Source organism: Dama dama, chromosome 18 (genome assembly GCF_033118175.1).
Source record: "Dama dama isolate Ldn47 chromosome 18, ASM3311817v1, whole genome shotgun sequence".
NCBI lineage: Eukaryota > Metazoa > Chordata > Mammalia > Artiodactyla > Cervidae > Dama > Dama dama.
Genome location: NC_083698.1, coordinates 44,019,390 through 44,032,691, shown reverse-complemented (window position 1 = coordinate 44,032,691; position 13,302 = coordinate 44,019,390). Strand labels below are relative to the sequence as shown.

Sequence of the window (13,302 nt, the reverse complement as noted above, 5' to 3'; positions counted from 1 at the left end):
TCTTTTCCTTAATTTTTAAATTTATCTTTTTAAAATTGCTTATGCTTTTAGTATCATGTCTAAGAAACATTGCCTAGCCTTAGGTGGTTGAGATTTACCCATTTTTTCCCCACAAGTTATTCATTTTGAGTTAATATTATGTGTTTATGTGTGGTTTGTTTGTTTGTTTTTATATACAGATAGTCATTTGTCCCAGGACCATTTATTGAAGAGTATTTTTTCACCGTTTAGTTTTGTTGGCACTGATGTTGAAAATATTAATGTCCTGTCCTACCCCTCCCCCACTGCATCTGACATGCTGCTAATAATTTTTGGCCACCGCATGGATTGCAGAGTCTTAGTTCCCCAACCAGGAATTGAACCCAGGGCACAGCACTGAAAGTGCTGAGTCCTAACCACTGGACTGCCAGGGAACTTCCCTAGTAATTCTGAATAATTTTTTCAGTTTGTTTTTTGAAATAATGTCTTGATGGTTGTCAGTAGGATTAATGAAATTTTTTTTAATGTCACTTGATGTATTTCGTGATTATGCACTTGATGAGATCATCTCTTGATTTTTTTTTTTTAACAGTTGAGATTTTAACCAAGCTTTTAAGTGTGGTGGAAACCACCAGAGACCACTCTGAAGAAGTCGGCCTTAAGAACAATGTGGCATCATTCTCTCTTCTGTACAGTTGCCCTGAGACAAATTGTTATGCTTTTCCTGTGTGGTAGGCAGTAACAAGGCTGGATGGGATGAAAAGCAGTCAGTGATTGGGCTGTAACATTTGGCAATTACAGTATATTGACCTTACTATGATGAACTGGGTAATTTGAGAATTGGTGATTATTAGTGTGAAGCAGATTACTGGGAGACACCTTATAAAGAAATATTCACTGGCGTGACCACTGCCAAGCAACTCCTCTGCTGCTGTTGAATCTGAGGGTCTAGACTAGTACCATCTAGTAGCAATGTGGGCCTCATTTGTAATTTAAAGAGTTCTAGAAGCCACATTAAAAAAGTAAAAAGTAGCTGAATTTCATTTTAATAATTTATGTTTTAAACATTATTTTAACATGTAATAAGTATAAAATTATTCAAGTATTTCACTTTTTGTACTAAATCTTGGATATTCAGTATGCATTTTACATTTAGAGCACGTCTCAGTTAGGACAAGGCACATTTTGAGTGTTCAGCACCCACATGGGGCCAGAAGACCACACAGTTCTAGATGTTTTGATATGATAGCTGGTCAAGATATTACACGAACATTACTCAACTTCCTCTGTGTTTCAAGGTACCCTGACTCATCCCTTTAACTTGATAGGACTGGCTTTTGGGTAACTATCTGCCTGCTGTTCAATATGACCCTCCCTGAGACCAGAGGGTCTGAGAATTTTGTTAAGTGATATGGCAGCTCACCAAATGGGTCATGAATAATTGAGACATAAATTATGATAAAGATACCTAAGCCTCTCAAACTAGATGAAATGGGCCTGTGAAAATTAGAATCTTTCCTCCCATATCACAGATACAATGTACTCCATTGCAGTACAGCTGTGTATAACACATACTCCTGATGAGAGGTGCTCACATGGGCCTCATTTTGCCCCTGCATCCTTGGATTTGTCAATGTCTGGACATGTTTTTTTGATGATTTAAAAAAATTTTTATTGGAACACAGTTAATTTACAATGTTGTGTTAGCTTTAGGTTTACAGCAAAGTGAATCAGCTATACATAAATCCACCCTTTTCTTTTTTTAGTTTCTTTTCCTGTGTAGGACATTGCAGAATATTGAGTAGAGTTTCCTGTGCTATAGAGCAGGTTCTTGTTAGTTACTTATTTTATATGTAGTGGTGTGTGTGTGTATGTCAGCCCCAATCTCCCAGTTTATCTCCACCCTCCCCACATCCCCTGCTAACTGTAAGTTTGTTTTCTATGTTCATGACTCTACTTCTGTTTTGTAAATACTTTGATTTATACCCGTTTTTTAGATTTCACGTATAAGTGGTATCATGATATTTGTCTTTCTCTGTCTGACTGACTTCACTCAGTATGAAAATCTCTAGGTCTATCCATGTTGCTGCAAATGGCATTATTTCATTCCTTTTTTTTTGGCTGAGTAATATTTCACTGTATGTATGTACCACATTCCTCTGTTGATGGACATTTAGGATAGCTTCATCTTGATGTGTTTTGATGATCACTACTGGCGTGCAGTGGCTTGAGAGCAGGCTGATAGCATCCCACAGAGTATGAAGCAGCACCCACAACAGTGAGCCATCTGGCCCAAGTTTCAGTGGTGTTGAGCATAGCAGTACCCTGCATCAGTGAAACAAGATCCTTCAGTTTTACTAATAGTTACATAGTCTCCACAGGTAACATGTGGTGTTGTTTTTTCTTTGTTTTTGTTTTTTAAATTTAGAGAATCTCTTTTTTCTTTCATATAAAATTTCTAAGGAAGAAGCAGTCAACTTGTAAGGTATTTCTGATTGAGCCAGTTTGTCAGATAGATTCCATCCATGCCTCCTTTTCTCCAACCTCTTCTCTTTGGGAAGTGGTGAAACTGGTGAAGTTCCTCTCCTATCTCCCCTTCCTCAGACCTCTTTTCCCTGGAACCATTTTACTTTCACTAAAGAAAGTCGTGTCTGTTGGAAAAGAAAATAAGCAGTTGCAAAGCTGCCAGAAGGATGATTGCACTTCCATAAGGTCTCCTGGGGTTTTTTTTTTTGGGTGTTCTGTCAGAGATGTAGGTGTTTGGTTGTGATGACTTCCTTTCAGTGTTCCATCATGAGGCACAGCTAACCCAGAATGTTATCACCATCATTGTCCTAATGTCTGTTACCCAGGGAGCTATAACTTTGAGTCTTCATAAATTCTAGCAAGTAGAAGTCAGTGCTAGTCATTGTCAGATTATAAATGTTCCTTAGTTGTCCTTTCAGAGGTAATCACACTTGCCATTGTTGGCCTTTAATGTTACTGTGGGGTGTGATCCCCACCCCATCCTTATGACTGCTGGTGTTTCTGTTGCCTTTCTTCATTTGCTGTGGCACTTTTGAGTTTTTGGTGACAAACCACATATGAGCTATAACTACCTCAGGTTGAAGGCAACGAAATAAAGGCTGTTTGGGGCCTATCTTAGATTTGGCAAGAATTTAGAGTTTCAGCTTAAAAGGGGGCAGCTCCTCTGGCTCTGCCTCTTGCTATCAGCTGGAATGAGCTTGCACCCTATGATGGCTGACCTTCTCAAGCAGGTTTCCAGGGCTCTACGCCCTAGGCTGAACCACGGTGGAGAGAGAGGATTTAGAGCCAGCCTTCCCTGGTGGCTCAGAGGTTAAAGCGCCTACCTGCATTGCGGGAGACCTGGGTTTGATCCCTGGGCCAGGGAAGATTCCCTGGAGAAGGGAAAGGCTACCCACTCCAGTATTCTTGCCTGGAGAATCCCATGGACAGAGGAGCCTGGTGGGCTACAGTCCATGGGGTCGCAAAGAGTCGGACACAACTGAGCGACTTCACTTTCACTTTAATTGTGCAAGGAGTAACAGTGTTCTAAAAGGTGCTTTTAGAAAGGGGGCGTCAGTCCTGGGCAGCCCCACTCCCTCCAAAAGAATGGTTGTTATCCACCACATTGGTGCCTGTGAAGTTCTCCTTGCTCCCCGGACTAGGACTAGCGGCTCTCTACCTGTCCCACTGAACCTGTCTCTGGGGACCAGTTTAACAGCCAAATCCCATTGTCCCTGATACTTGGTATCTGTTCCTTCCCCACTTTATGCCTGTAGAGCTAGGGCCAGCTCAGGGAGAGCAATGGTGGTCCTATTGTTAGGGTAGCTTGCAACTCAAGGGACATTCTGCATCCAGTTGAGTCTTGAGGTTCAAGATTTCCCATTGGGATAGGACTAGAAATTGCAGTTAAATTTTACAAGTGGAAACTTCATTTTGTAGAGTTGCATTACGAATGCTTTATTTTTGAGCAAATTTAATATATTCTTGAGGTATTCTAGATATTTGAAAGGTTTACATCTGTAACCTCTAAAGTTTTTGCTTCTTTTTAGTGTTAGAGGTTTTTCTATCTTTTGTAAAAGAGTATACCAAATATTTAGCTTTTATGTGACAATCAGAAATGACCCATGGAAACTTTGCATTGATGTATGAATTGTATTTGTATTAGACTACATTCACATGTTTTCTTTGTTTAATTTCCAGTTTGGAACAATGTTCTTGTCTTGATAAGTAAGGTTGATAGATAACTGAATTGTCTAATGAAAATATCTATGTGTCAGTTACAGCAAACATTAGTTGGCTTTTATCAGTTATCCAAGAATCCTAACCACTTTTCTATGGTTTCAATGGGTAAATGAATTTTGATTTAAAAATGACGGATAATAAACTGTTGTGTTTTTTTTAATGTCCAGGATTGTTGTCCTCTTTTTTCTAATCTCTGGGGAATGTGTTCTAACTAATAAGGTTATGTGTCATGGGGAGCTGATTGTCTTATTTCACTTAAAATTCATGATATTAATATATGAAGACTTAAGAAATATTGAAGCTCTGAGTGAAAATGTGCCTGCAAAAATACTCCTCGGCTAATAGGATAGCCAAGGGTAGCCCTCTTATGATTTGAAACTTTACTTGAATTCACCTAAAATGAAGTAACATTAATCAGCATCTCTTCTTAGTGTGTGAAAAGTTATATTTTTTTCCATATTAAGAAACTCTCAAGTGTGTCCATAACGCACGATTTCCTTCTGAGTAAAGAGGAATTCTCCTTCCTCTTATTTCAGGCCGGAGCCTCAGCAGAAAGCTCCCTTGGTTCCTCCACCACCGCCTCCGCCACCACCACCACCTCTGCCAGACCCTGCCCCGCCAGAACCAGAGGAGGAGATTCTGGGGTCAGACGATGAGGAGCAGGAGGACCCCGCAGACTACTGCAAAGGTGATGTGCTTGCCTTCCCCCCTGGGCCATCCCATGGTTTGTTGGGGGTAAGGACAAAGGGAGTTAATGATGCAGACTACTTGATCTTTATTAAATTAGCCTCTTGATGTCAATATTGTTAAAAAAATATTTAGATTGTTTAGTATAAAATGATACCAGAAAATATGAGAGATATCAGAAGGAAAAATATTAAGAGATAGAAAGTAAAATACATAGGTACATACATATATTGAGTAATTTCAAAATTAAATCTGCTGGAAGAATTGAAGATGGTATACAGCAGGATAATTAAATATAAAAGCAAAATAAGCCATCTGAGAAGAACATAGAAAGTAGGTTGAGCACTGAAGAACTGATGCTTTTGAATAGTGGTGCTGGGGAAGACTCTTGAGAGTGCTTTGGACTGCAAGGAGATCCAACCAGTCAATTCTAAAGGAAATCAACCCTGAATATTTATTGGAAGGACTGATGCTGAAGCTCCAATACTTTGGCCACCTGATGTGAAGAGCTGGCTCATTTGAAAAGACCCTGGTGCTGGGAAAGATTGAGAGTAAAGGAGAAAGGAATGGCAGAGGGGTGAGATGGTTCGATAGCATCACCAACTCAATGGATATAAGTTTGCCAAACTCTGAGAGAGAGTGAAGGAAATGAGTGTGCTGCAGTCCATGGGATCGCAGAGAGTCAGACTTGACTGAGTGAACACCTACCACCACCAGACTCCTGCTGGGGGAGCCAGTCTAAGTGTTGTTCACTACATTGGATATGTTTCCTGGCTGCCAAGACTATCAAGGAGCTCTTCCTTTTTCTGGATAGCATTGAGTTACATAGTATTTTGTCTGTGGAAAGAAAATCTGCCCATTTGTTTACAGAGACAGATGTTTTCCTGGCATTGTACTCAACAAAAAACCTGTTTTGTGGATTCTGCCATTGTGTGACATAGTAGATTATGTTTTGAGCTGTGATTTCACAGAATGCATAGAAATTACTCAGGTGAAGTATTCTTGTATTTATGTTTTGTAAAGACCAAGAGCATACAGCTAAGCTGCTAAAAGGCAAGCATATTGTATGATGAATATTGAAAATAATTTGATCCAGACCTCACAGACTCTGTGTAGACTGGATCCCAAGAATCTAGTAGAAAGGAAAGGGAGTCCATTTGCCGCCTCTTTGTTACTTACCTTACTGTCTTGGACTCTAGTTCCCTGTAACAGAGAATTATCACAGTCTGAATTCTTAGCTTCCAAACAGTTAACAAGACATTTATTTGCTACAAATTATGGGAAATGTACATCAGATTCTATATGACTTAAGGATAGGTGGCAGGAAATACACACTGTTTAGGCCATGAAGTGTTAATGCCTCTCTGTCTCTCTCGTATCATAGCATCAATTTAGCTAGTGATTGCAGGTCATTTGTGTGTTGGTTAAAGAATAGTGTACTTTTTAATTATCAGGAAGCGAAAGTTATCATTCTGCTATGAAACTTGAAGAAGGAATCTTCCTGTCTAATGTGATTCTTCCATAGGTGTAGATTTCTACACATAGAATCAGCGTTTTCCTTAGAAAATGAAATATTTATCTGTAGCATTTATATGACTAGTGATTATGACCCCACAGTTAAAGATCTGTGCCTTCTAATATGGAAAAGAAGATGTTTTCCTTCCTCTCTCTCGTAATCTGCATTTCTTGGTTTGAAAATGAAGTTATATGAAGAGGAGATGTGGACAACTGTCTTTAGATTGTGCCAAAGCATCAGGCTGGTGTGAAAGAACTGTTCTCTGCAGGACTTTAGGCTCCACACTGCTGGAATGAGATCTGTTTGCCTCACACCTTTTGTGAGAAACTTCTGTGGTATAGATCATAACATGTTGTTTAAGATAACTGATAAACACTTTCAAGGAGCTGATGGAGTTGATTGGCAAAGTCTGGGAAAAGAACTGTGGCTCGCCCCACCCCACCCCCCCACCCTGCCCCATCCATTAGAATAGATAACTTTCTCGCTGCAAGTGGATGAGTTTCAGTCACCAACATGGTGCTTTATCACCCATGAGTACTTCAGTGTATTTTGCCTGCAGTCAAGTACGATCTCCTGTGTTAACCGTTACACAGCTGTCAAGAAGTTAATGTTGATATACTTCTGTTCAGTCCTTAGACCCCACTCAGGTTTTGCCAGTTGCACAATAGTGTTGTTTATGTGAATCCAATCCATTGCAGAATCACATTATATTTTGTTTTCTTCCTCCTTTGATTTGGAACAGTTCTGTAGTTTTTTTCTTGGCTTTTATGACTTTAACGTTTTTGACGATGTGGGCCAATTATTTTGTATACACTTTCTCAGTTTGGAATAACAAAATAGTGTTGTTCTGTGAGAAGTGTTCTTCTCATTGCATCATATCAGATAGTACATGATTTTTATTTATACCAGTACTACTGATGTCAACCACTTGTTCAGATAGCTCTATTGTAAAATTGCTTTTTACCCCCTCGTAGTTAATAAGCAGTCTGTTGAGAGTAACTTTGAAGCTGTGTAATATTCTTCTGTCAGAAAATTTACTTGCTGCTTCCTCTGTCCTGTCTCTCCCTCCCTCCTATCCATCCATCCATTTATCTGTCAGTTTGTGCATCTTAAATGTACTCACTCATGGGTTTTCTTTTTATTCATTGGGTTATAGTCAGTTACTTTATTTGTTTTGATGCTTAGATTTTCTCAAATTGGCCATTAGAAGTCCCTTCAGGTTGATTCTGTGTCCTTTTGAAAAGTACCTATCATTCTTTTTTGTTCTATACATTATTGTTTTCACTCAATATGTATTAGAAGTCACTCTGTAAACTACATATAAAGCTGTGTCACTTGTTTCATTTATTGTTGTTTTTTAGTTTCATGTAAACCTTTATTTTTAATTAAAAATTTTTATACAATTTTAAAGGTTACAGTTTATCTACAGTTATTTCAAAATACTGGCTATATTCCCTGTGTTGTACAATACATCCTTGAACCTGTCTTATATCCAGTAATTTGTGCCTCCTCCTCCTGCAGCTGTGTATCTTCCTCCACCACCCCCCCCCCCCAGCCTGTAACCATCACTTTGTCCTCTGTATCTGTGAGCCAGCTTCCTTTTTTTTTTTTTTTTTAAACTTACTGGTTTGTTTTTTAAGTTTCTCATGTAAGTGATATCATTACAGTATTTATCTTTCTCTCTCTGACTTATTTCAGTTAGCATAATGCCTTCCATGTCTGTGAATGTTTCTACAAATGGCAAAAGTCTATTCATTTCAGTGGCCGTGTAGTATTCCATTGTGTGTGTGTGTGTGTGTGTGTGTGTGTGTATGACATCATATCTTCTTTATCCTTCTCTTGATGGGAAAAGTCCCTCTCATTCTTAAACCCTTTCTTATTTTCAAATAAGATGTATTCATCTTGTATTTTTCTAGGCCTGGAATCAGCTTTCTCCACAAGGAACCCTGGAGATAACAGTATTTAGAAAAGAAGATCTGAGCATTAGAATGAGACTGTTAACTATTTGGGTGTCCCTGCTTCTCGGTCTCTTAGCACAGAGCTAAAGACACACGCTTCCTTTAGATTTGTATTTCTGTTTTTATTTACAGATATATTAAAATCCATGAGTTTATTATATCTCATTTCCACTCTTAATACCAGGAGATTCAGCTCATTTTTCTCCTTAGCCTATCTGTAGTTTCTTTCTTTGGCAGTAAGAGGCTTGCCCGTCATTATCCTCATTATATTTACTTATTCAAACTCCTTGTATGTAAGAGTCACCAGTCATTGTCACTGCCATTTTGAACATGTCTGCCGTTTCCTTATTACGTAGCTTGTTCTTAGACATCCTTTGTTGCTTGGCACTACCTAATGGCTGTGTACTGAGGTGTTCAGGTAGGTGGAAGGAGAGAGCTGCCCTTCACAGTCTAAGGGTGTGTTTTGCTTAGTCTGTGTATGTGGCTTCTCTCCTGTCACTTCACATCTTCACTTGTTTCCTTCATCTTCATTCTTAGAGAACCTCTGACCTGCCAGCCACTTCTTAATAGTCCTGAAGTAAAATAAAACATTAACAGAAACAAAACACACCACATCTTTTATCTCTCTTTACAAAAGACGTTTTTGTTCATTATAGGAGTTATAGGTATTTTGGGGGTCATGGTGTGGAAAGTCACCTGGAATCCCACCACCCACCTTTTGCTGCAGTAAGCTTTTAAGTTCCTGCAATTCTGAATCATTTATGACCAACCAACTTGTATCTTAACTTTTTACCTTTTTTTTTGCCTCTTTACAAGGTAAAGCTCGTTTCCTTACTCAGAGCATGTGCAATGTTCATTGTTTTAACAAAAAAGCCACTGTTTAAAGGTCTGATATCACTAATGCATTATTCATTGCTCCCTTCTATTGTGCTTGGCAATTTCTGTGGCCTGGGAGTCTTCTTTCCCTTTCTTCACAGTTAACATGCTCCTGCCCACGAGTCCCGGGGGAGTATGGACTTCAGTGTCTGCAAAACTTGGGTCAAAACCTGGCCCTGTTGCTCTCCATTTCTGTATCCTTGGACAAGTCCCTTTGTTCTAGGCTTGAGTGTCTTCATCTGTCCTATAATATCATCTGTCTATATAATAAAATATGTAATGGCATCTATCACCTATGATTTTATGAGGAATAAAATGAGATAAATATGCTTCTGTGTATCAGGGCATGTTACCTGATACCTAGAGAGAGGATTGTTCTGAAATACGAATTCTTTTTTGTTCAATCATCCTCTTGTGTGTGTTATCATTTGTACTTAAATGCTGGCCGCCTGAATGGTCTTAACTGCCTTACTTGTGGACTTGCAAAGAGAGTGGTCAGCACTGCTTCTTTCTCTCGTTGTTTTTTATCGGTTACCTCTGGTCAGTTGTCTGGGGCAGTAACTGTAGCAGCAGGCTGTGCGGTTTATTCTGGATTTTACTTCCAAGTTCAGAGGATAACAGGGGTCAGGCTTGGAGTCAGCTTATAAGTAAACAGTTCCAGGAGGCCCTTGTGTAATACTTGCTCACTTTGTTTATTTTTTTTTTTAAACTCACAGCTTCCTTGTCAGTGCAAAACTTCCTCCTCTGGGGAGATTTTAGTCTAATGTGGGTTTTCAGAGTGTGACCTGTACCCCCTGCATCAGAATGTTCCTAGGCTGGACTCTGAATCTTGAGTTGGAATCCTTGGGAGTAGGACCCGGACTCTTAAGTATTTTTAACAGGTTCACTTAGTGATTTTTTCTGCACATTGAAGCTGAAGTTGGCTCACATGAGCACCTACCATTTGTCTAAAACTCCAAAGCTCTAACTGCAAAGAAGTGATCCTTCTCTTCACTTTACTCTGTGTTACTGATTTACTGTGAAAGGGGAATTACTGCTTTGAATACATTATCTTCTAAAATTTCCCCAGAACTCTGAGCACACATGTACTCCAAGGACTAGTAAATGGTGAAAGAAGGAACATTGCTTTGATATATCATGCTGCCTGCACCAACTGACTTCCTCAGAGATCCTGTTTTGTAGCTCTCCTAAATCATTTTTAGATTAAGTTGGCACATTCGTTATGCAGTTTGTCACTTAACATTATTTCTGGAGACATTGGTTTCAACATAGTCGTGGCCTGACTTGGTACTAAAACATGTCGTTTCCTTATGCCTTCTTCAAATCCCTGACACATCTTATTTAGGACCCTTAATCACCCACAGTAGTGCCCACCCCACCCCATCCCCCTTAGCACTCGTGATGTGTGATTATACATTTATTTTTGTGTTTCTGATCTCCTCCTCAATCTGAATGATTTCCTATAGTCAGGAGCAGTATGTTTTGTTAATCGCACTGTGTTTGAACCATCTACTGTGCAGTAAGTGTTTTTGGTTGGGTGAAGAAGTTGTCTCTAGTGTTAAGCTTCAACTCAGGGCGAGAGAGTACTGGTGTTACCTGTGTGTCTGAGAAGGCGTGTCAGAGTGAGGAGGTTGACGTGCCATGGAGGACACACAAATCAGAGTTCAGATCCTTCATTTCTGCTTTAAATTGTCTTAAAATCATCCACGGTGCCCCAGAAATCTTCAGTAGGGATTTGGGAATATCTTCTTCAAAAAAAGCATAGGGTAAACAATATGAATAGTTGCATAGTAAAAATGTGAAATGGCTTCCTTATATACAAATTGCCCTTACCATATGTGTTTACTTTCCATTTGTGAAAGTTTAGACTAGTTGAATTTTAGTAACTGTCAAAATTTAATGTTGGTTACAAGTTCATATTGGCCTTCTTGCCTCAGAATCTGTGATTTATGACTATTTTATAGTTTCAAGGTTGGTTGGTTTGTTTTTTAAGGAAAAAAGCAATATTCATTACACAAGTTGACTTAGAAATGGTGTCATTTAGCTGAAATATTTTATTGAAAGTGTAGTCCTTTTTTTTTTTTCAGGCATAACTTTATTATTATTTTTTCTTTCATTTTGAAATCAGTAAAGGAAACTGGGTTCTAGAAGCAGCAGTAATCTAACGCAGCAAGTTTGTGCATTCGTCTTTTTTGTTTATGTTTAAATACATTTAAATTATCACACTGTTGACACACCTCATTTGCATGAAATTCTGTACCATACATACTAATTGTAGTAAAGTTACCCTCCCATGCCAGTAAAAAAAAAAAAAAACTACTCTGGAAGATAATTTTCACTGAAATCTAACCAAACTTGGTTAAGTGGATAGTGACAAGATTACAAATGATACAAAAAATAACATTTTAACATTTGGGCGTCAACTTAAAGAAATGGTTTGCCTATACAAATTCTTGTAATTTTTTGTATATTCTACCCTCATATGGTCCTCAGAATTAAACCATAATGAGCAGAAAAGGAAAAAGAATGCCACTGAGTGCTAAGGCAGAACATCCTGACAGAAGTAATGAAGGTAGAGTCTATACTAAATACCAAGTGCAGAATTTCATAGGGCCAATAGGTTAACAGTCTATATTTTTCACTTACACAGGTGAAGTGGATTTTGCAGCTGTCAGTTCTGTTAAGTGCACCCAGTAAAGCTCCTAATATTGATACTATAAAGCTCCACCTTAAGTTTTCCAGGCTGCAGTTGTGCAGAAATAGTCTTTTTTATTTATTTTTTACAGTAGGTCCTTGTTGCTTGTTTTAAATATAGCAGTATATACTTGTCAATCCCAAACTCCCCGTCTGTCCCAACCCCTCACCCTTCTCCTCCACAACTATAAGTTCATTTTCTAAGTCTGTGAGTCTATTTCAGTTTTGTAAATAAGTTAAAATTTTTTAAGATTCCCTATATAAGCAACATCATAGGATATTTTTCTTTCTCTGTGTGATTTACTTCACTTGGTAAGTCCAGGTCCATCCAAAAATTTAGTCTTTAGTTTCTGTTCTTTTTGATAAGTAAAAAATAAACTTTATTCATTCACAGTTCTTTTCCTTTAAACCACTAACACTGCATACATACTGAATTCACCATGGTAGTCTGTGTTTTTAGAAATTACTTTACTTAATTTGGCTTACTTGAAGCCTTGAGAAAGAGATTCTGCATATCTATATGAGGAAGGTAATATGCCCTTGAATTTTTTACATGAAGCTTCATTATATTCCTTTTTCGGAGACTGAGGTGATTCCGGCACTGTCAGGCCTGTTGCTGCTGTGAATCACTACTGATGTGGCTATTTATTGATCACTAAGCTTTAGTTGCATAACAAGGGAATTCTCTGAGGCTTTCCTATATGTATTGTATTTTACTACAGCGATTGTAAGGGTGAATGAGAAACAGCCTGTTTTCTAGGAGTTCAAGGCCTTATAGACTTCGCTAATAGAATATAAGCTCCTTCACGGAAGAGCCTTGTCTGTCTAGGCTCCCGTTCCATGAATAATACCGAGGGAGAACAATCTGTGGTCTGAATATGGAGTGATTGAATGGACCAGACTAAGAAACTACTGAAGTGCCTTTCTTCATATTTTTTTGTGTGGTTAATTATAAGGGGAGGAAAAAGGAAAATCTGTGAGGATTTTAAAGGAATGAGGTGGTATTTGATTAGAGGTAAAAGAAAAGACTTCATAGAAATGGAAAGGGGGCCTTTCCGGTTAAGAATAACTGAACTTTGTTGTAGGGGGTAGGCGTTTCTCTGTTGTTTTCGGTGCCAAGGGTGCAGGTTAGTCCCTGGTCAGGGACATGAGATCCCACAAGCTGCTGGACCAAAAAAAAGAACTCTTGTAGCGTGATCACCTCTCTTAAAAATGTGTTTAAGGATGAAATAGCTATACCAAATGTCAGCAGTAGGTATGAGGTGTGGAGGCTTCCTTCTATACTTTTATGTTTAGTTGTTGTTGTACTGTCTGTTGAAAAAACACTTTTCATTCTCCCTATGG

General features: G+C 38.6%; 1 protein-coding gene across 11 annotated transcripts in view; it reads left to right on the top strand.

Annotated features, from left to right (window-relative positions):
* The window catches only part of SRPK2 (SRSF protein kinase 2), a 239,250-nt gene that overhangs the window by 153,807 nt on the left and 72,141 nt on the right, over nt 1-13,302 (top strand). For all 11 annotated transcript variants that reach the window (XM_061165206.1, XM_061165200.1, XM_061165205.1 and 8 more), the window contains one exon: nt 4,764-4,915. In XM_061165206.1, the coding sequence (XP_061021189.1) occupies nt 4,764-4,915 (152 nt within the window). The remainder of the gene's footprint in view (nt 1-4,763; nt 4,916-13,302) is intronic.